This window comes from Clarias gariepinus, chromosome 2 (assembly GCF_024256425.1).
Source record: "Clarias gariepinus isolate MV-2021 ecotype Netherlands chromosome 2, CGAR_prim_01v2, whole genome shotgun sequence".
Classification (NCBI taxonomy): Eukaryota; Metazoa; Chordata; class Actinopteri; order Siluriformes; family Clariidae; genus Clarias; species Clarias gariepinus.
Genome location: NC_071101.1, coordinates 8524821 through 8548683, shown reverse-complemented (window position 1 = coordinate 8548683; position 23863 = coordinate 8524821). Strand labels below are relative to the sequence as shown.

Genomic DNA, 23863 nt, shown 5'->3' with positions numbered 1-23863 from the left:
ATCTGCACTCGCTGTGTTTTGAGAATGATGTAAGAGTGTGTAATGAGCAGGTTTGAGACTAATTCGATTGCAGAGATTGGAGAAAAAGGCAAATTGGAGGCTTTTAAGGTGCGCGGGTTTTGATCATGTAACAGCAAAAAAAAAAGTGTTTCTGTTGCACCACTTTGAAGCTTTTGTTTTCTATAAATGTAAAAAGAAAATGTTTTGAAGTCAGTGTGTTGATCACAAAAGAATCACGATTCATGATTTGAGATGAGTCATTAAAGAAAAAGAAAAAAACAAACAACATGGCAGCCATAACCCATCTTCACACTGCACGGGTCTGAGGTCTGAACTCTCAGGCTGGTAGTGTTTTGTTTCCCTACATTGCCCCAAAGGAACATGTGTAAAATGTGCTGTAACGTCAGGTTTATGTCAGAAGGTGAAAATCTTTAAGCGGTCTGAGTAGAAATATGTCACCCAAACAAGCAGCTGACGCCGCTTGACTTTTGAGCTTGTAGAGGTCAGAGTACACACAAACTTCCTGTTTTGATCAAGAACACATGTGGAGACACCGGCTAGCTCGTCTGCACCACCGCTATGTTTAACTCGGAGAGAAGATTGCCTACTAGTCCACAAATAACAGGGCTGAATCTTATCCATTCATCATTCTCATACATTGATAAACAATAGAGACAGAGAGACAGAAAGACATTAAGACCAATGTTAATAGATACAAAGGATGGTGTCAGCAATGCAGATATTAAAATTAATGACAAAAAAGAGGAAAAACAAGGACTGAGAGAATGAGAGAGAGAGAGAGAGAGAGAGAGACATAGATCTGTCTCTCACTGTTTATATATAGTCTCTCTCTTTTTCTCTCTCTCCGTCTGTCTCCGTCTCAGTGCAAACAGCAGGCATGTGGTCTTTCACTCTGGAGATAAACTGCCACTGCAGAGCTCCATCTGCTCCACACACACACACACACACACACACTGGTAAATGAATTAGGATGCAAATAAAGGAATTGAAGCGCCTCCTCCATTCTGAAAATGAACTTATAAATGTTTTAGTTTATACTGTAGTGTCGATGCTTCCAGAACAACCGATAAACCCTGATCAAACTTACTACGCAGTGGTACACACGTTATAATCCTGCATCTCCATCACTGCAAGGAGTGTGTGTGTTTTATTATGAGCGGCTGAACTGCTGCTTTGTACTGAGAGAAATAAAAGGTGCAGCAGTGCACTCCTAATGAATTACAGGTTTTTAAAAAGAAAACTACTGATGCCGGGTCTTAGTAATGAGGCTGAATGTTAGTCCAGACTCAGGCATGTTAGAACGTCAGATGTTAGATGTCAGTTCTAATGCTGGATGTTAGTACTGGTGCTAAATGATCGTTTTGATGCTGTATGTTAGTACTAATTCAATATGTTAGTACTGATTATGAATATTAGTACTGAAGTTGGTACTGATGCAAGAAGTTAGTACTGACCCTGGATGTTAGTACTGATTTTGGATGTTAGTACTAACCCTGGATGTTAGTAACTGATTCTGGATGTTAGTACTGATATTGGATGTTAGTACTGATTTTGGATGTTAGTACTAACCCTGGATGTTAGTGAGTGATTCTGGATGTTAGTACTGATTTTGGATGTTAGTACTGATTTTGGATGTTAGGACTGATTCTGGATGTTAGTACTGATTTTGGATGTTAGTACTAACCCTGGATGTTAGTAATTGATTCTGGATGTTAGTACTGATTCTGGATGTTAGTACTGATTTTGGATGTTAGTACTAACCCTGGATGTTAGTAACTGATTCTGGATGTTAGTACTGATTCTGGATGTTAGTACTGATTTTGGATGTTAGTACTGATTTTGGATGTTAGTTCTGATTTTGGATGTTATTACTGAATTGGGTTGTCTGTACAGACACCAGATGTTAGTACAGATCTTGGATGTTAGACCTGCTGCTGAATGTTAGTACTGACACTGGATGTTAGTACTGATTTTGGATGTTTGTATTGACCCTGGATGTTATTACTGACCATGGCTAGATGTTAGTACTGATGCTGACGTTAGTCCTGAAGCCCAATGTTCATCCTGATAGAAAAAGTAATGCGACAGTGAGAAAATGAAGGCGACAGAAAGAGACAGAGAGAATAAATGTGTGATGGTATTCATTAGTGAGCTGTGCTTTTGTGTTTTCTGTGGGCTGCATAACTGAGTGCTGAAAAAAAACAAAAAGCCAAGCTACAGACAGGGAGAGAGAGAGAGAAAGAGAGAGAGAGAGAGAGAGAGAGAGAGAACAGATCAGGACATGTCGCAGCTCCAGAGACAAAATGGAGGTCTGGGATCTGATATCATTCCTTACCAGGAGACTGAATAACAGCACAAGACCCCAGTTTAACGCATCATCTACTTTACAAACACATGCTGTGGCAATCAAGGGGAAAGTGTAAATGCGGAAAACATATTAAAAGAAGAAAAATGAGTCTCTCTTTTCCACTTGTCTATTTGTTTTGGATAATGTGAGATCCCTTCTGTGGCTTTTGAAATGTTAAATATTTTTGATGAAAGTTTTGAGACCTGGCAACCCTGACGGAACCCCTGTTTTTCTAAAACAGCATTTTGACACTTGGACCAGACACTGAGATTGAGACTCGTTTGGTGATTTGCTTGACTTTACACGTGTCGTGTGCACATTATTGTGGACAAAACAGGATTAGGGTTATGCGTTAGCTTTAGGTGCTACACGCTAGAATTAGCATTTGGTAATTTCTTTCATTAGCTGTTACGAAGGTCCAGAATGTTTTTTTTAAAAAACTGAACTTAGTAAGTAACAACCTCTGAAAGTTTCCAGAGCTGTCCAACAGAAATCTCGCGGTGTTACCCATGCTATGAATACCTTGATCAACATTGCTCTGATGACTTGTTAGACAAGTGACAGCGGTTCATACAGAGGAATGGATAAAGCAGAGCAGCCAGGCTGATGATAAACAAACTTTTGGAACTGTAAATAAAGATAATGATTTTTTTAGCTGTTAGAAGTCTAGTACAAACTTATTCCAGTGACCAAGCCTTTATTTATATGTTGTCCAATCATCTATCAAGCCATCAACATGATGTCACACAACAATGCCCAACAATCTCCACCATACCATCGGCGTCACCCAATAACGTCATCACCATCATGGCATCGGGTCACCATTACAGCATTGCGGTAATAACATTGCCATCACACCAGTGCACCACTACCATCAGCGTCACACCATCATGCCATAGTGTCATCATCATCGCGCCATCTCCAGCGCACCACTGCAACACTATCATCATCACACTACTGTTACATGACCATCATTCTATCACACCATTGCTATTACACCATCGCCATCACACCATCGCTCCATCACTCGCTATGACACCAAAGTCATCGCTATGACACCATTGTTATCACTCTATCAGCACCATGGCATCACCATCAGCCTGTCAATTTCACTTCATAGCACCACTGCCATCATACCATCACATTATTGTACCATTACCATTACACCATCATACCATCGCCCTCGCCGTCACACCATCGCCATTAAGCCATCTTCATCATAACATCACCATTCCTCCACTTCTAACACACCATCATATCATCAGATCATCACGGCATCGCCATCATTTACATCCTAACTTCTGGTATCCATCACTGATTCCTAATTCCACTGCCAATCTCCAAGGACCATTACACACTTTATCAAAACAAAAAAAGTGTGAAAATGATCTTAGCTGCAGTTTAATATCAGCTGGCACTGTGTGTTAGCGACAAACACGGGTGGAATCAAGTATTTGTTCATGCGTGCCATTCTACCCCAGTAAACAAAGCTGCTGATAGGTTACTACCTCCCCATCCTCCATCCTAACCTAATAAACTCCTGCCAAAGTGCTAATCTCAGAGGTTTATATGGGGAATATAACTGCAGAGATGTATTCCAGTGGCAGTTATACTGTATAAAAGCCTAAGATTTACAAATTACTGGTTACAGGCTGCAAATAAATCCCTTATAAGTGAGTCAGCTTTGTGCCAAATAGGCCAGCGGGTAATCCTGGTATAATTACACCAAATAACTCTTCAGCCATTGGAACATTGGACATTTAACCATGAACTCATTCACACGCAAATTTATAAATCATAAGTAAAAAAAAAAAAAATCTGGATGTTTAAAATTCAAAAGCCACCATTGAATTTATTTTTACATTCTGTTCATCACCAATTATCATTCATATGCTGAAAAGAAAACTTTGAATAAAACAATAAAATAATAATGCAAACTAGTAAAGAATTTTTACCATCAAGTGAAAAAAAAAAACTACTTTAAATGTTACAAGATGTTTTAGCTCAGGGAATTACTGCAAAAACATGAGGCAGTTTTTCTTTAAATTATTTACTATACAAGGTTTGTGCGTGTGTGTGTGTGTTTGTGTGTGTGTATACACTCTCTAAAAAAAACAAAACGTTAAAATATCTAACATCATTCGGACATTTTTTGTTGTGGTCTTTTGAAGAGGAACTTTTAAGGTTCTATGTGAAATCTTACAACAGCATTTAAGTAAAAAATCCATGGCTACACAAAAGTATATATAGCACTTAAAAATAAAACTATTAAAACTAAACGTGATATATTACAATTATATATATTTTATATTTTACAAAGCAACTACAATCTTTTTCCAGTAATAATTTATTCTAATAGACATTAAATCAAAATACGGTGAAACCTCGGACTGCGAGTGTCTCGCAAGACGAGCAAAGTTTTTTTTTTTATTTTGACTTGGAAAACAGGACAGAAATAAGACAGCTTATTAGAAATAAGCTTAATTATCTTATATTTTTAAGCTTATTTTATAATTTGATTAAAATCAAGAAAATTTGTTGCAGTGTATGTTTTCACTCCCCTTACTTTTTCCTATTGGACAGTAGTTAAGGTATATTAAATCAATTACTACTGCAGAGTTATCCTGAAAACCCTACAGCTGTGTATCTTTGGGGCGAAAAAGTCGTGAACTCGGCATGTACGCACTTGTGCACTAGTCAGGTGTTCCCACACAAACAAACACACACACACACACACACACACACACTTTCTGAGCTGTGTAGTCAGGTTTCAGCCCACACAGATGGCACTAGAGGGTAAAAATAACCACGGTCCAGGAATGATCCAGCAGCCATAAAAGGCTGTGCGACTCAGACCCATGCGGCGTCAGGAATCTCCACGTGTCCACTGCAGCGAGGACGCAGTGACAATCACACCTACTCATCATATTCAGAATATTCTGCTAGGGTGGATAATGATACAACGTCCCTAATACAGAGATACAGAGGTTATGAATCAATGTACTGCGATGTATTGTCATCGTATAGTATAAATTAGAGCTGTATCATTTCAATCGATTATGCAATTTCATTGATTTTCCATTTTTTAAATCAGAACCAATTAAAACTTTTTTCAGTATTTAAATAAACTTGGGTTCATGTCCAGTCCTCTAAAATCCCCCAATTCCTTAAAACATATTACGCCTTCCAAAGAAAATAAAAACTGCCTCCAACATAAGTGTGTTCATATCCTGCTTTCAGCGCTTTCTGATTCATTGATTAGTGACCGTTATGTTGAAGTGGAAATCAAGTGGGTGAAGACAGATTACAGCGATAATATCTAGTGGTCAGGCATTTACACTGGAGCTGTGAATCATGGGTAGCCTCTTGATACTATTTAATTCAATCGCACTAATGTTGGTTGTCTGATTTGTCTCAAGCAGCTATATTTCCTACGGGATCCTATTATTATGATTATTCCATCATCCGTCCATCTAGGAACCTCCGTAGTCCAACTAGGGACTGTGGGACAATGGGGACCATTGTATTAATTCCTGTTATGACCGTGGTAGGACTTCCGGACGACATTAACATGCGCATTTACACACTATGGGGAATTTGGGAATGCCAGTTAGCTTAATCTGCGTGTCTTTGGACTGTGGAGGGAAATAGGAGTACCCGGAGGAAACCCACCGAGCACAGGGAGAACATGCACTTACTGTTTGATTATTAGGTATTACAAATCACGAAAGGTATCTAAGAAACGCTGAAATGCTGTTTATAGCTAAAATGTCACGTCCTGTACAAAGCAATAATCTTTTCTTCCTGTCGATCTTCTGCTATACAATCCCATCCAACAGGGGGCAGTAAAGCAGCTTTTAACTCCTCTTAACCTTCAAAAAGAAGCCAAAGAAGAAGAAGAAGAAGAAGAAGCAATACTCTTACAAAACGAGAGTATTTTGCGAGTACTTTTCAGGAAATGCAAGCGCACTGGAGATCCCTTTCATACTTTTCAAATGTAATAATCATCTTCTTAGGAAAAACTTTACCATGCTGTAATAAGAAACGAGATGTTAGAAAGAAAAGCCGCTAATTAGCATTTAGCATCTGTTTAATAATCACTGGCACACTGTTTATGATCAAAATTATTTATATTTAAAAGCTGCTTATTTTTCTACTTGCTGATTAAAGATTCTCAGCCACACACACACACACAAACACACACACTAGAGAGGGTGTGTGCAAACATTACATCATTTCTAAAGTAAAAAATAAACTCTTAGCTAAACTTTTATCACAGTTTGTTAAAATAAATATCAGTGTTTAAAGATCGCTTTGTCTGAGAAATATCAGGATTTATTGGCTGCATGTAGCACTGAGATAAAAGAGTGTGTGTGTGTGTGTGTGTGTGTGAAACAGATTATTGGTGTCTGCCTATGCATGAAGATCAGAGTTCATATCATAATTCTGAGGTTAAAGTGGGTCAGCTCTGTGTGTGTGTGTGTGTGTGTGTGTGTGTGTGTGTGTGTGTGTGTGTGTAAGGAATCTGGGTCAGTGAGGCCTTAGGCATGTAGTCTATGCACTGATCGCAGATGGCAACTGGACGCCTGTTTTCTCCAAACACAGAGGGTGTGTGTGGGGGGGGGGGGGCTGGGGGGGGGTATATAATAATAATAATAATAATAATAATAATAAGAGGAAGAAGAAGTAGTATATGATCACACTTACACTCTATGCTTTTGTTAGTTACATCTGCTGTGATTAGTGATTAATCTCTCTCTCTCTCTCACACACACACACACACACACCATTAAATGAAGTGACCTTCTCTCTCTACACAGAGACCAGTGTGTGTGTTTGAGTGCTGTATTCACAATATGCTTTTGGTTTTATTATCCAACCCAACCATGTGTGTGAGTGTGTGTGTGTGTGTGAGTGTGTGTGTGTGTGTGTGTCACACAGTGTGACTTTTTTTTATTGTGTGTGTGTATCACGTGTTTCAGTAGCAAACTGTGTGTGTGTGTGTGTGTGTGTTTGTATACATGTTTCAGTAGCAGAATGTGTTTATTTCATAGTGTGTGTGTCTGTGTGTTTGTTTATGTATTACATTAACAGTGTGTGTGTGTGTGTGTTTATTTCACTAACAGTGTGTGCTTTTTTCATTGTGTGTGTATCTTTTACTAGCAGTGTGTGTGTGTGTGTGTGTGTGTGTCACAGACTTTGAGCCTGAGACCACGGCTGCCTTCTGGAGGATGATGTCATAGGTAGACCAGGAAGTCCCTACACACTCATATAGAAATGTGTGTGTGTGTGTGTGTGTGTGTGTATTTCTCTAACAGTGTGTGCTTCTGTCATCGTGTGTGTATGTGTTTTACTAAAAGAGTGTGCATTTGTGTTTCAGTGTGTGTGTGTGTGTCACAGACTTTGAGTCTGAGATTAGAGGCCTTCTGGATGATGTCATAGGAAGACCAGGAAGTCCCTACACACTCATATAAATAAATATGTTTCTGTGCATGTGTGTGTGTGTGTCTGTGTGTGTTAAAGACAGAGAGCTGTACGTTTACTTGCTCTTTGACCCTCGTATATCTGTGATACCTGTATGTGTGTGTGTGTGATGATGTTGTCATGGCGATAACGAGCCTGTTATAAAACAGCTCAGACAGTGTCTCATCCTCTCTGATCACACTCTGTAACAGTGTGAGTGCTGTTGATAGAGCAGATTCAGTCTCGATCTTTTTGTGTGTGTGTGTGTGTGTGTGTGCGTGTGTGTGTGTGTGTGTGTGTGTGAGTTGTGGTCTGGCTCCGTTTGCTCAGCTGGGACTCTAATATTAGCAGCCTGGCCGTGTAAGTGTAGGTCGAGCATGATGGGCTGGCTCACACACACACACACACACACACACACACACACACACACACACACACACACAGAGGATATCGAAGCCACAGTGACTTTACAAGAAGTGTAAAGAACCTGAGAGCGCTCTATCTGAACCACACACACACACACACACACACACACACACACACACTCCTGTACATGACTATAAGCAGTGTGTTTAATATTGTTTATTATTATACATCACTGCTGAACCACACTGAGTGGAAGAGGCTTAGAAGTAGCCGAGGGGGTGTGGTCAAGCTAATTAGATTGCTTGAGTGCACATTAGGGGTGTGGCCATGTCAGTTAGATCCTGAGAGTGCACGGAGGGGCGTGGTCAAATAAATTCGATCTTTGAGAGCATAGAGGGGCGTGGTCAATCCAGTCCAATCCTTTGAGTGCATGAAGTGTGTGTGGGGGGAGGGGGGGTTAGGGCATGGTCAAGAAGAAAGCTCAGACACTTAAAACAACACCGATGTAAAAACACAAAACACACAACCTACTTCTCATCAAAAATACGAATGCCCTTATCCAGAGCGACTTACATTTTTCTCTCCTTATACGTCCGAGCAGTTGAGGGTTAAGGGCCTTGCTCAAGGGCTCAACAGTGGCAACCTGGTGGTCGTCGGGTTTGAACCTGAGACCTTCCGAACTGCAATCCAATGCCTTAACCACTGAGCTTCCCCTGACCCCCGGCACAAGTCTATTATCGTTTCTATAGCAACAGCTCTTTCGCAGAAAGTCATATGGGCGTCGGTTATGCAACATTCTAGGAAGGAGTCTCCAATTTAAGCATCTAGTATATTTAGACTCCAGTCTCCAGTATGTGAATCCATGCTGTCATGATGTCAAGCAGACAGAGATATTTGTCCTTTAGGTCAGTGAGAAGAAACAAGGAGGACATACATGGTAGTGATAGTTCTGCTTCACCTCTTCTCTCTCTCTTTTTCTCGTTGTCCTTAATGTATATTCCTGATTGATTAAAGTTCAGCCCCCCTTCCCCTCCTCCGCTTTCCTTCCAAAAGTAATGATGCAAAGAAAAACAGTCACGTGGGGGACAGAAATAGGAAGTGACTTCCTGCTTCCTCTTTAGCCTGCTCATTTTAAGCTGCAAGTGCACAAATAAAAAAAAAATACTCTGGAATGAGACGATGAACACGGCTCGTTGTGCTGTATATCCCACAGTCTATGCTACTGTATGTTAATGCTTTTAAATTTCAATCAGTCTTATAACCCACTCATTACACATGCTTACACCACGCTCAAAACACAGAAAGCGCTAATTAGTCTTGAAAAATTATATGCATGGCCACGTGCTTGCAAACACTCAACATGCGCTCAAGTTTCCAGTTTAATTGTCACATGCACAGTCAAGAAACAGAATGAAATGTACAATGAAAGTCTTTCTTAGCTGTCCCCCAATGAATGCCACTAAAAATAAAAAAAAGCATAAAATAGTATAAAATAACTATAGGTATAAAAAGAATAGGCAAGAAAAAAGGTTTTATATATATATATATATATATATATAATGGTTTGTGCAAATTGTGCAAATGATTGTGCCGATTTGAGACAGTAAATGCATTTATAATCCTACAGGTGGCGCTCTCTAAACTATTCCCTCACTGCCATCCCTGGGTGGTAGGAAGGAATAATTTATTAGTTTGTTTTGAAATAATAATTAAGGAAGATGATGTTACAGAGATACGGGCTGCTTAGTAACAATGTAGCTTTTGTGTTCAATTTGATATAAGATTAAATGTTAAACTCTTGTATTTGAAGTTAGTTTGTAGTGTTTAAATGCTGTGCTTGGTTTTTAAGTGGGAAAACTAATGTTAAAAGGAACGGGCTTTAAAATAAAAGTCAAGGTATAAAGCTTTTGAGTAATGACTCCAAAAAACGTTAAAAAAAACTTTTAAAAGTCTGTAAAAAAAAATCTAAATTTTTTTTTTTTTTTATAAAATTGTGATAGTTACAGAATTGCAATATTAATCGAATCACCGCCGAGGTATCGTGATAATATCGTATAAGGTATCGTGACTGCTGTTTCCCGTCAATAGTCGGTAGGTCGGTACAGTAATCATGTAATTGATTTGCTTTATATATAGGTTTTAAGGCCTTAAAAAATCAGAAACGGACTCTTTAATTGTTTACTGCATCCGAATTGTTTTCCTAATTATAACCTAATTAACACGCTGTAAAAAATGAAAGCTGTGTTGTTTACAGGAAACAACCACATTGTGGCGTTTTTGTTGTTTCTTTTTTTTTGTCCACATGTATCTCAGTTCAATCCTCCACAACCAGGAATGCAGTCAGCTGACTCGAGACAGAGGACGTGTTGGAGGACATGCGGCACAGCTGAGTCCCCCGTCCCTCCCCCTTTTAACTCAATAACAGGTGTGTATTCAGGGTGATGGAATTAACACGGAATGTCTGTCATTCCTACCATTAACCTTCTCGGGTCCTTTATCAGTACTGCTGAGCTGTGTGAAGTTCTCACCACACGTGACCCTCACGTCCGACGCCATCTGACTCCGGAGGTGTGCCTCAGGACGAAATTGCGAGTGTAAACACCTCATGCTGTTTTCTAATTGTCTGTATTATCATGCGGGTTTGGATCCTCTTTCCTTCATCTGCCTGGAAATGCTGAAGTTGCGCCCTAAACCCTGTTCACTTCCTAGTGCACTGGCTAGTCACAGAGTTTTCAAACTAGCATAACACACGCTATTTAAAATAAATGGAAATAATAGAGTACTTAGAATGTAGAGTATAAAAAAAGACCCTTTTTGGGTATGGTGCAAAAGTTTTTACCCCCATCATTACTTTAATGTCATTCAGTGTTTTAGTAACAAGATCAAACAAATATCTAGGAATAACCAAAAGCAACTTGTGTAAAAAAAAAAAAAAACATCAAGATATGGTGACATCATTATGGTCTAAATTATTGAGCATAGCTCTGCACCAAGGAAATCTATCTTTCCTAGATTATCGTGTACCATAACGTCTTTGTGACAGAATTGCGGTATTTTTTGGATATCGAATCTTTTGTGCGGAAATTTGTGTATCGCTTCAAAATTATTTTTTTTTTATTTTAATAATATTTGATTTTATTTAGGTTTACATTTGAAATGGTAAAATGTTGCAGTTCCTCTATGATCCTGCAGGTGGTGCACTCTGAACTATTCACACATTGGAAGGTAGCACAGTATTATGTGTACTAAGAGTGAATTTTGTGCTAAGTTTGATTAGAATTTTAAAAATCCAATATTGAATTTAAATTTTTATACAATCATGATATTTACAGAATCACAATACAAGTAAATCAGCACATAGTTATTGCGATAATATCGTATCAGCTGCTCCCTGGTGATTCCCATCCCTATTGGTCAAGCGGTATTGATTAATTAATGAAACGCCTTAGTTAGTGGGATGACTACAGACATAAGGTATAACATTTATGGAAGGAGTCGCCAATGTCAGCACTTAGTTAAGGGTAAAGCTTTGACTTTACAAAACAAACAAAAGTCGATAAGATAAGATGTGTTATCTTATTAAATTTTGAAGGGTTAGGGAGAAAAAAGACAGGTTAGTGAGGGATACAACACTCAGAGACGTCCTGTTGGACTTTAATAAAGTCTCAAATGAAACATAAAATGTTTGATTTCACTATAAGAAAAGGGGGTGCAAACTTTTGAGAGATTAAACTGTTTTTTTTGTTTTTTATTTTATCCTTTGTTTTCTGATTGATGTACAAATGTGATCGATCACGTGGACATAAAATTACATTTTCCAAAGGGTACACAAACTTTTGCACCCACCCTGCACATCCTCTAATAGTCTCAGTTAGATGTGTGCTGAGTTGGACCTTTGGCCCAGAGACTCAAATTTCCAAGTTGTGCGGTCTGAAAGCTCAGCCAGGAAATGTTTCATCGTGAACTGTGAGAGCTCGGAGACGAGGACGAGGAGGAGGAGGACAAGGAGGAGGAGAACAAGGAGGAGAAACACGTTATAAGACATGATGACGTGCTAGGATTTTGGCTGTGCCTTCCGGGAACAAAATGGTCTTCTGCTTCCTGTGACGTCCAATAAGGAGGAGCAACATTATCTCTCTCTCACACACACACACACACACACACACACACACACACACACACACACACACACACACACAATAGCCTGGATCTCCAAAACACACCACCAGTCATGACTCTGGAATTCTGGATTGTGATTGGTCGGAAGGTGTTGATTAGTTTCCTAGGAAAGCGCCTCTGAGACCTGCTATCGTTTCCATAGTAACAACTCATTCATGAGGAATTGCTTTAATGAAAAGGAATGAGTCTCCAGTGTTGGAGCAAAAGAATCAAGTCTTCGTGAAATGTTCTCAAGTGCACACTTTGTCACTAGAGAGAGAGAAAGAGAGCAACAAAGGGAGAGAGGGAGGCAGAGACTTCTCTTCCTGTTATTAAATGCGAAGCAGGTATCTCTTTGAACATGTCCAGTCTTGGCCGAGTCTCACAAACACAAACACACGTAAAGCCACTAATGACAGAGTACGGGGCACACACACACTACCCGCTCTGTGACGTTAATTGTAGGTGTATAAGATCATCAGGCTGACATCGCAATTAAACCCCTACCCATAAAAAACAAAACAAAAAAAAACAACCCTCACCTTCCCTTCAGCAAACCCACAGACGCATACACCTGCATGTGTTTGTCTGCTATCTTTATAGAAATTCCCTGCTTTGCTATCTTTGATCAGCTGCACGCTAACATCCTGCGGGTCATTTGTAAGGCTTGTGGGATCATCTACATTCCTAGGAATCCTGGAATATTTGAGACGCCAGGAATTCGGACACTCGCCTTCCTCTGAAACCGCAAGTTACTTTCATTCTGGGATTTCACACGACTCTCGGGCTGCACCACCAACCAGTCGAGCAATGTTAATATTTTATATTTCCGCTAACAGGAAGAGGAGCGACTGTTACATGTGCTAATTTTCAGAGCAGCATGTAACCTTATGCAGATGAGAAGCAAAGCCTTGGAAGAGTGACAGTCCAAGATGTAGTTCTTTGGTTCTCCCAGCTGGGAAACATTTATTTGTTAACATATTTGTTTCTTCTTGCAGCTCATGATTCTGACCAGGCGAAGCAATGGTATACAACAAACAACATCAAGTGAAATGCTTGTGGTCACATCTGTGCTGTTGATCAAAACAAGATTCTAACCTACGGTCAGTAAGACACTAAGATACAGGACAAGGCTAGATAAATCGAGACCGTGCCTTAAGTAGGTTGAGACTGAATGCTGAGAACCATCAACTTTTACTTTGGCTCATTAGATTGATTTCATAATTGTTAATTTGAAACAGGGCCCAGCATGGAGCCCTGGGGTACACCATGTGCAACAGCAACTGAAGATAATGTACTGTATATTTACTTGGGACGGGAATCACAAGGGATCAAGCGATACGATATTATCACGATACTTAGATGCTGATTGAATGTATGAATTAATGCTTTAATTAATAATGTGTTACAATTCCAAACAATTTTATCAAATAATTGCCTGCCAATGCGGTGGTGTAGTGGTAAGCACTGTTGCCTTGCACCTCCAGGGTCCAGTTTTGATTCCCGGCCAGGCTCAATTCCCGTCTCTGTGTGCATGAAGTTTGTATGTTCTCCCCATGCTTGGTGTTTCCTCCGGGTACTCCGGTTTCCTCCCATAGTCCAAAGATATACAGGTTAGGCTAATTGCCGTTCCCAAATTGCCAGTAGTGTGTGAATGAGTGTGTGAGTTTGTGTATGTGTGTGTGCCCTATGATGGATTGGCACCCATCCAGGGTGTACCCCGCCTCGTGTCCTAAGCCTCCTGGGATAGGCTCCAGGTCCCTGTGACCCTGAATACCGGATAAAGCGGTATTGACAATGAGTGAGTGAAAGTGCCTGCCAATGTGTGAATAGTTTAGACAACACCACCTGTAGGAGTACTGAGGAACAGTAACATTCTACAACCTCAAATGTAAACATATATAAGTTTAAAATTCATTTAAAAAATATTTTGTAGTTAGTGTGCCGATACATAAAACTATTCCTCCAATTTTAATATTTACCAAGTATCTGGGCTAATGCTTTACTCCAACCCCCTACCTCATGATTAAGATCAAGTTCACTGTAATCATTTGTCAAGAAGAGACCACTTTCTAAGAAAATTAAAGACAGTACCAACTAGGGCTGGATCCAAAAATTGAATCCAACATTCCAATGTAATCTTGCCCATTTTAGTAACCTATTTTTTATATACTTTTTTAAAATTCTGCTAAAGCTTTCTTGTATGTGTGCATGTACAGTACTGTACTCTTAAAAACATACTAGTCATGTGACTCCATGACTCATGCAACTTACGCAAAAGAAAAATGCTGTGCTCGTCATTTGCATTTAATTTTAGTGAAGATGACACCAAGCAAAAAGAAGTCAAATGTACAATAACACAGAGGAAATATCTGGTATCAAATATCTCTTCTGGTATCAAAAGTCCAATCTGTTTCAACACTCACATTGGCAACAATCACGTTACCAAACATGAACAGCATCTGGTTTAAACAAAAAAGGAACAACTCCAGCAACAAGCTTCTCCACAAAGCAGCTGAAGATAACACGAGTAAACTGTATACAGACGCTACACAACATGAAAAACATTTAAGAAGATAAAAGGGAAATTACTGATGCCATTTCCTACTACATCATTACAGCACAGACTTGTCAGATAAAATGTCCAAATAATCGTGATATTGATTTGAGGTCATATCGCCCAACACTGTTTGGGCCCAAGAGCACACTTGGCGACACTAAGCCTGAGCCTGCACCATGTGTAATTCCAAACAGCAGTACATGAGGGACAAGAATGAACTTGAGACCGGATTCATGTCCTCCGCAGCATGGTACTGCAGACGTTGAAAACCCTGACTCCTCTGAAAACTCAGTCTGGTTTTTCTCGTAAAGCGCTGTAGTTGTGTATGGGTGTTTTCGCATTAGGACCCTGGGATTGTTTTCAAGAACATTTGACCCCAAAGTCTGGTTCGTTTTGATCAGTTTGAATGCAATCAATCATTACCGCACACAGGAACCATACCTGAGACCGTTGGAAAACGTAAATCGGTGTACTCTATTACGGATCGATGTACGGATCTGTGTGCATGTAGCCAATCTTCTCCTCCGACCTAAACGGCCGTAGCTATTACAGTAGGCAGGAACGCGAGACCGTTATGCATGACATTTTTTCCTAAATATCAATAACATTATTTTATATAACATGAGGATTGACTCCCTCGTTCTCTTCTTCTTTTGTTTTTAATGGTGGCTCGCAAACCTGTATCGGAGGGAGAAAACATTTGAGTGTACTCAAGTGTGGAGGGAGGAGCAAGTCATCCTGATACGGTGCAAATCAATCGTGCCGAATGAGAAAACGTCATAACTAGCTCGCTCAAATCCGTTGCTTATTACGTGCATCAGTGATCATTGGGTGCCCTTTACCCACTCGCTGGTTTACTGGTTCTTCTTCCTTGCAGCACTTTTGATCGGTACTAAGAGGTACATTGTATACAGTATACCCCGTAAGACTTGGTGTTTTTTGGAGATGCACTGCCGCAGTCGTCTAGACACTACAAGCTCAGCTATCCACTCGCTGCCTAATGAATCGATCCCACTCTGATCGCAAGTCAAGCACAAGACCTCGAGAAACAGAAATGCATTTCAAAACATAGCAGCGAATAATAATAAAGCGACATGCACATCAGCCTTATACACAGTTATAACCCTGTAAAAGTATATTAATAAACCCAGGATGCCATATCGATCTGTGTGTTTGGGGGACTACAAGCTACGTCTCAGGATTCTATCAGGACGAGACGTTCCGTCATACGTGACGCTAAGAAACGCTAGTCACATGGTATACGGAGATAAGGCCTTGTTAGGTCTGTTTTGAACAGAGTCATGTAGAAGGAATGTGTTTTTTTCTTGTCCTCTGTAAGTGAGAGAGAAAAAGACTGAAAGCGAGATGCACATCTATGCTTCCCTTCACCTCGGGCAGATCCTTGCAATAATGTATCATATTCCCAGATGTGCTCGGTTTCTTGAAGATCTAACAGTTAATGTCACTCTAGCGGACGAAGCCAGAGCGAGGACGCAGAGCTCACATGTCTCACTCTGAAGATACGCAACGTCAGCACCCTTTAAAATTACAGCCGGCTGACGGGTTAAAAAAAATGTCGCCGCGCTGCGAGTGACCTTAAAGCCGACCGAGTCTGTCAGGCCGTCCTCATTACAGCATCGAGCTCGGAATTAACGGCTCTCCCGCTGGTTTCTTCCCATCCTTTATTTGCACACAACATGGCTGAAATGATGGCCTGCATTCAGTGTGCTAAGCCTTCTCATCTACAGGAATAATAAGAGTTATTATTATAATTATAACACACACCCTAAGGCATGGAGTGCTGGAGATCCTGATGATCCCTCGGCAGCTTAAATTCACTGAACACAAAGTACAAGACGACGTGGAAAGTTGGGCAACAGATCGACAGGTCAGGGTAATATTAGTCTAAAGAAGAATATAATTCCACTAAATGCACAGTATGCTCTCTGTAAGTGTGCACAGGCTTTAGACATTAGTTCTGCCCTGAGACAGATCATCTGCGACTATCAACAACAGCGAAGCAGAGAGTAAAGTCAGCCGCGTCCAGAACAACGTATCAGGGTTTTCTTCTTTCACGAGCTCGACATTAAGAGCTTTTTAAACAGGATGATTCGATACAGGTTTGGACTCAAGGGGCCGAATCACAGCTTATGTGTCACTGCAGATAACGCACAGCATTCAGGTACGAGTACAGAGACCACCGTCAAACACAATGAGTAAAAATAGTAATGCAGCAGGGGGGGAGAACATGGTGATGATGATAGAACAAGGACAAGACACATGATTGGACTTCTAATGATAAATAATAAAAAAGAAGAAAGAAAGAAAGAACAATATAGACGACTAAGCGCTTAAAGAATAACGGGAAAGATATAAAAGGTATGAGACACTAAACAAGTTTGGGCCTCTGATATTAAATAATAGGGTTAAAAATGGTCCTCCCTCTGGCTGTAGACTTAATTTTAATTAACTTTTAGAAAAGACAAATGCGTCATTTTTCGGCATAATCTTGGTCCAGCTGTCAACAAGCTCCCCTCATTAAAAAATATTTACGGTGTCTTCACTTCTTCATCAGAAGTGAATCTTCGTCCTTGTAGGGCTGCTCTCAGGGGACCGAACAGGTCAAAGTCAGATGGAGCGGGATCAGGACTATAGGGAGGACGCTTTAACGTCTCCAAACAAACTGGACAGTGTGGACAGGAGTGTGCGGACGTGCATCGCCATGTGAGATCACGACATCTTCAGATATCAGTCCTGTGTTTAATTCCAAGTTCAGTCTTCCGCTCTTCAATAAGCGTCTCGCTGTAACGAGCACTGTCGATTGTTGAACCATTTTCCTGATCGTGTTCCAATCCAATACTTCTGGCCCTTGAGATGAGAATCCCAGAAAACTGTAAGCGTTGATGAATTTTTCGACTTTTTCTCGGTCGGTGATTGAAGATGTTTCCGTTCCGTACTCTGCTGGTTACTCTCAGGCTCGTAGTGATGAATCCGTGTCTCGTCACCGGTAATGATTCTCTTTAAAGACTTTTTAACTTTTTTAACACTTCCTTGCGGTATAGAAATTCCATTGGAAAATCTCGAACTTTTCTTTGCAGATATCCAAACGCTTCTGTTTATACTCTTCTGTAAATCATTCTGACACCAGGTACACCCTTAAACCGCGAAAAAACAACCCAGAATCACCGCACGCTTTTTCCTTCGTCCATTTTTGCTCGCACCGCAGTTACAAATGAACTGATGCAACACCTTTACACCTGCAGAGCAGTGACCGGGGAGACTGGACTGGAAAGCGCTGATACCAAGGTGACTTATAATGGCTCATAAGTGAGATATGAGGGGATCTGACCACCAGAGAAGGACAGGAAGAAGAAGAAGAGTTGTTGCTTACTCGGTGCTTGGACCCCTAATCGCTCATATAATATATATATATATACAGTATGTATAGTGTGTGTGTCTCTGTGTGTGTGTGTATGGAATTGAGAAACACACAGCAGCTTGTTTATTTATTCCAGCTGTAAAATAAACACCTTCACCTCTGGCACGCACACACACAACCACACACACACACACACACACACACACACACACACACACACACACACATACACACAATGGGCCAGTCCCAGGGTGTGTCTGTCTGTCTCTCTCTCTCTCACACACACACACACACACTCTTCATGTGCTCCTCCTCTGACTGTCCTATCCAGCTCACACACCATCTCCAGGACCTGACCTGAGTTTACGTACGTACAGTATATCAGCACTCTGAGCAGAAAACATGCAGACAGGAGTGTTAATAAAGCAGCACACCACACACACACACACGTCAGTATATTTCATAAAGCTCTTACCTTTCTCACTCAGAGTCAGCTTCTCCTGCAGGCTCATCTCAAGATCTCCTTTCTCCATTTTATCTCTCTCTCTCTCTCTTTTTCAGTGTGTGTGTGAGAGAGAGTGAGTGAGAGAGTGTGTGTGTGTGTGTGTGTTTAAGCTCTTTGCTCTTCCTCTGCACACGCCGTCATTCCATCAGTCAATCCAGTAAAAAACACACACTTATATATATCTATCTATATATACATATACACACACAACCCCCAGCCTCCAACAAATACAGCTCTTACACACCAGAGACAGATTTATCACCGGATAGGATGACAAGAAACAGATCAGCTTTTAAAAAAATTCTAAATGACTAATAATACCTTAACAAATATATACGTCAAAATATCTATATGTACAAAAAAAAAGCAGACAATCAGAGAGAAGGTAGGTCCGGGTCCGTTACCCTGCCAACCCCCGCCGCACTGAGACTGCTGTAGAGGAACAGCCGAGCTATACCAGACTCTACCATTCACCCAGGATAAGCAGGGGGGGATCAGGGCCGAAAGAACGCCTACAATCCGAAAGGAATGCATTCGAACACGCAGCTAATATGCGTAATACCACATTTATAACACGTTCACGAACATCCTTTAGGCTTTCATGGTGCCGTTCTATGACTATAAGACAAACCACACTTCAGGCTTTAATGGTCTCCCCCCCCCTATACACACTCTCTTGCTCTTACCCTGTCCCAGCAGCAATGGAAGAAATTCTTCACTCAGGCAAAAATAGAAAGGACTTGATGTTGTCATGTTGTGTTCATTAAAAGTGAAACCCTGAAAAGCAAAACGTCTCGCCCTTTGTGTTTTTTTTTTTCTCGAAAGTAAAACTCTCTTTAGTTTATATTTAACATAAAGGAAGTGATGGCACTGTGTGTGTAGTGGTTACCGCTGTTGCCTCACACCTCCAGGGTCGAGGGTTCGATTCCCTGCAATGCCTCCTGACTGTGTGCATGGAGTTTGCGTGTTCGTCCCGTGCTTGGTGGGTTTCCTCCGGGTACTCCGGTTTCATTTTACAATCCATAGACATGCAGATTAGGCTGATTGGTGCTCTGAAAATTGCCCCATTGGGTGTGAATACGCATGAGTGTGTGTGTGTGTGTGTGTGTGTGTGTGTGTGTGCAGACCCTGTGAATGATTGGCAGCCCAATCTGTTAAGGTAATATGTGCATAAAAAACCTACCACAAAGTATATGGCCTTTTTTTTTTTTTTGGTTTATATACAACATGTGTTTTATGAATTGTACGCAAAAATCAGGTGTAAGTCAAAAGAGATAAGTAAAAGGAACTCTTTATTACTTCAAATCTAACAGAGATTGCATTATTCACAGGTAAAACACTGAAAGAATCACATAATTTACAAACCATACAGTATATACAGTACATGATTATATGATTGACTAAAACACACAGGCTGTCTTTTTAAGGGTTATGTATTAAAAGTAATCCTTTATGGACATAACGTTGTGTATAAATTACTGTATATTCAGGTGAGTTATTGCATTGCACTAACAAAAGGTTTAAATCTATATCTCTCGTTTTTAAAAAACAAAAACAACATCAATGAGGTCAAAGTGCAGGTCATCAAAGTACAAATTTTTAAACAGGAAGCAGGTCGTCATCCAAAAAATGAAGAAAAGGTAAAGAAAAAAAAAACAAAACAAAATGAATCTTATTCAAATTCAAAATTAAATTTTATTTGTCATATACTCAGTCATAAACAGTACGATATACAGTTAAATGCTTAAACGACCGCCCGCGACCCTAAAAACAATTAACAAGAAACAAATAAAACAAAATATTTTTAACAAATAAAAAAAAATACAAGAAATATAAAAAAACCTTATCTATACAATGATAAAAAAATATATATAATATATATATAAAGATAAATTTAAATGGATCAAAAGAGTTTCTAATTATCTATATATCTATAGGAATTTTTTTCTTCTTTTTTTTTAACTTTGGATACAGTTGTAATACCTGAAGGCTAATCATGCTAACCAGTTATGATAGCTAAAACTTTGGGAATAAACAATTGGCGTAGTCTGTAACCGCTTTGTGGAGTTGTTTGGTTGTTTTATACAGATGTGATTACAGTATGAGGTTCTGTAATGCCTCGGTGGTGTGTAAAAGCTTGTATATACAGTCGTGGACAAAAGTTTTGAGAATTACATAAATATTGGAAAAGTTGCTGCTTAAGGTTTTATAATAGCAAGTTGCATATACTCCAGAATGTTATGAAGAGTGATCAGATGAATTGCAGAGTCCTTCTTTGCCATGAAAATTAACTTAATCCCAAGAAAACCTTTCCACTGCATTTCATTTATGTCATTAAAGGACCTGCTGAGATCATTTCAGTGATCGTCTTGTTAACGTGAGAATGGTGAGAATGTTGACGAGCACAAGGCTGGAGATCATTATGTCAGGCTGATTGGGTTAGAATGGCAGACTTGTTCTTTGTTCTTCCATTGTTAACCATGGTGACCTGCAAAGAAACGCATGCAGCCATAATTGCGTTGCATAAAAATGGCTTCACAGGCAAGGACATTGTGGCTACTAAGATTGCACCTAAATCAACAATTTATAGGATCATCAAGAACTTCAAGGAAAGAGGTTCAATTCTTGTTAAGAAGGCTTTAGGGCGTCCAAGAAAGTCCAGCAAGTGCCAGGATCGTCTCCTAAAGAGGATTCAGCTGCGGGATCGGCATGCCACCAGTGCAGAGCTCGCTCAGGAATGGCAGCAGGCAGGTGTGAGCGCATCTTCACGCACAGTGAGGCGAAGACTTTTGAAAGATGGCCTGGTGTCAAGAAGGGCAGCAAAGAAGCCACTTCTCTCCAAAAAAAACATCAGTGACAGATTGATCTTCTGCAGAAAGTATGGTGAATGGACTGCTGAGGACTGGGGCAAAGTCATATTTTCAGATGAAGCCTCTTTCCGATAGTTTGGGGCATCTGGAAAAAGGCTTGTCCTGAGAAGAAAAGGTGAGCGCTTCCATCAGTCCTGTGTCATGTCAACAGTAAAGCATCCTGAGAACATTCATGTGTGGGGTTGTTTCTCATCCAAGGGAGTGGGCTTACTCACAATTTTGCCCAAAAAATTCACAGCCATGAATAAAGAATGGTATCAAAACACCCTCCAACAGCAACTTCTTCCAACAATCCAACAACAGTTTGGTGAAGAACAATGCATTTTCCAGCACGATGGAGCACCTTCAGGCAAAAGTGATAACTAAGTGGCTCGGGGAACAAAACGTTGAAATTTTGGGTCCATGGCCTGGGAACTCTCCAGATCTTAATCCCATTGAGAACTTGGTCAACCCTCAAGAGGCGGGTGGACAAACAAAAACCCACTAATTCTGACAAACTCCAAGAAGTGATTATGAAAGAATGGGTTGCTATCAGTCAGGATTTGGCCCAGAAGTTGATTGAGAGCCCAGTCGAATTGCAGAGGTCCTGAAAAAGAAGGTCCAACACTGCACATACTGACTCTTTGCATAAATGTCATGTAATTCTCGATAAAAGCCTTTAAAACGTATGAAGTGCTTATAATTATATTTTAGTGCATTACAGAAATAACTGAAACAAAGATCTAAAAGCAGTTTAGCAGCAAACTTTGCAAAAACTAATATTTGTGTCACTCTCAAAACCTTTGGCCACGACTTATATATATACATAAAGGACAATCCAGAAAACAGACGGCCACAAAAGGATACCATATGGCAAATAAAAAGCGAGCTGTAAAAAATAAAGTCGCTTTTATCTCTGGCTCTGGTGTGGGGTTATTGTAATGTTGAAACATTATAGTCCAGAGTTTTCCTTATGAATTGGCTTTATAACGCACAATCGTGTTCCTTTTATGTAGTGAGTTGAGACATGAAAAATAATATATATGTAAAAAGATAAACCGCAACAGGACATCCGAGGTCAGAATGTACATATCTGCATTTTTTATTCTACTTTAAACAGAAATAGACTGTTTGGTTAAAATTGTCACCCACCAGCTATTTATACACTGGCTATAAAAAAAAAAACATAACGACAGTGACAGTGTTACATAACGACAGTGGTGTGTACAATTTAAAGAAGCAATATCCCCACCGGTTGATTCTTCTTCTTCTTTGAGGGTTTTTAAAGGCTATGGTAAACTAATACATGCACAGTATATTTAATACTTTATATTAAGTATAAATTTTTTTTTTAGACTTTTACTCAAGTACAAATGTAAAAGGAGGACTTCTACTTTTACTTAAGTGATAAGGGTATTAGTAAGTAAGAAGTGCATTAGTGTGACAGGATTATTTGGATAAATAAAGAGAGTTTTTTACTCTTACAACTGTTTGGCGGTTTGACTTGAATGACCCTTGTATTGCCAGAAACCCTCAGATCTCAAACAACCAATTCGTCTTTACAGATATTTCACATCAGAGAAGGTAAAGAATCCGGAGAGGGGCCATGACATCATGACATCATGACACCAAGCTGTGAGTCACTGTACGTTTCCATCAAATAATCCACGTATATACCAGACTTTACCACCATACTGTTTTGATGTTCAAATAAACTGAAAGTTGGGGATTCCCTGCACTCCTGCACAGTTTACAGCAGATGTGAGGAAGGATAATGCTTACGCTGCAGGATAAACATTTCCCTATTCGTATACACCATAACAGTGATGAGAACATGAATGGATCGTCAGCGCGGCAAAAATCTCCACCTCTTACAGGGAAAAACAAAATACTCACCAAACAGTACATTAACCATTTAAAACAGCAGGAACTAACTGTTTCAATGGAAGAAGAAGCATTTACCCGTCATATGTACATTACAGCACAGTAAAACTTCTTTCATTGCGTATCCCAGGTAGGAAACTGGGGTCAGAACATGGGTACCTATGATACGGCGTCTCTGGAGGAGACAGTGGCAAATCGAAGGAGATGGGGCTTGAACTGCTGACCTTCTGATCAACAACTCAGAGCCTTAAGCATCTGAGCTACCATTACCTCTACCCCTGGTGTTATATTTGGACTTTTAAGTACTTTTATAGTCTCAACACCGAGCAGC

General features: G+C 40.0%; 1 protein-coding gene across 4 annotated transcripts in view; it reads right to left on the bottom strand.

The window, feature by feature from the left end:
* The window catches only part of map7d1b (MAP7 domain containing 1b), a 51318-nt gene extending 32106 nt beyond the window's left edge, over positions 1-19212 (bottom strand). For all 4 annotated transcript variants that reach the window (XM_053479356.1, XM_053479359.1, XM_053479357.1 and 1 more), the window contains exon 1: positions 18770-19212. In XM_053479356.1, coding sequence (XP_053335331.1) covers positions 18770-18827 — 58 coding nt within the window. In that variant the 5' untranslated portion in view covers positions 18828-19212. The remainder of the gene's footprint in view (positions 1-18769) is intronic.
* Positions 19213-23863: the final 4651 nt, after the last annotated feature.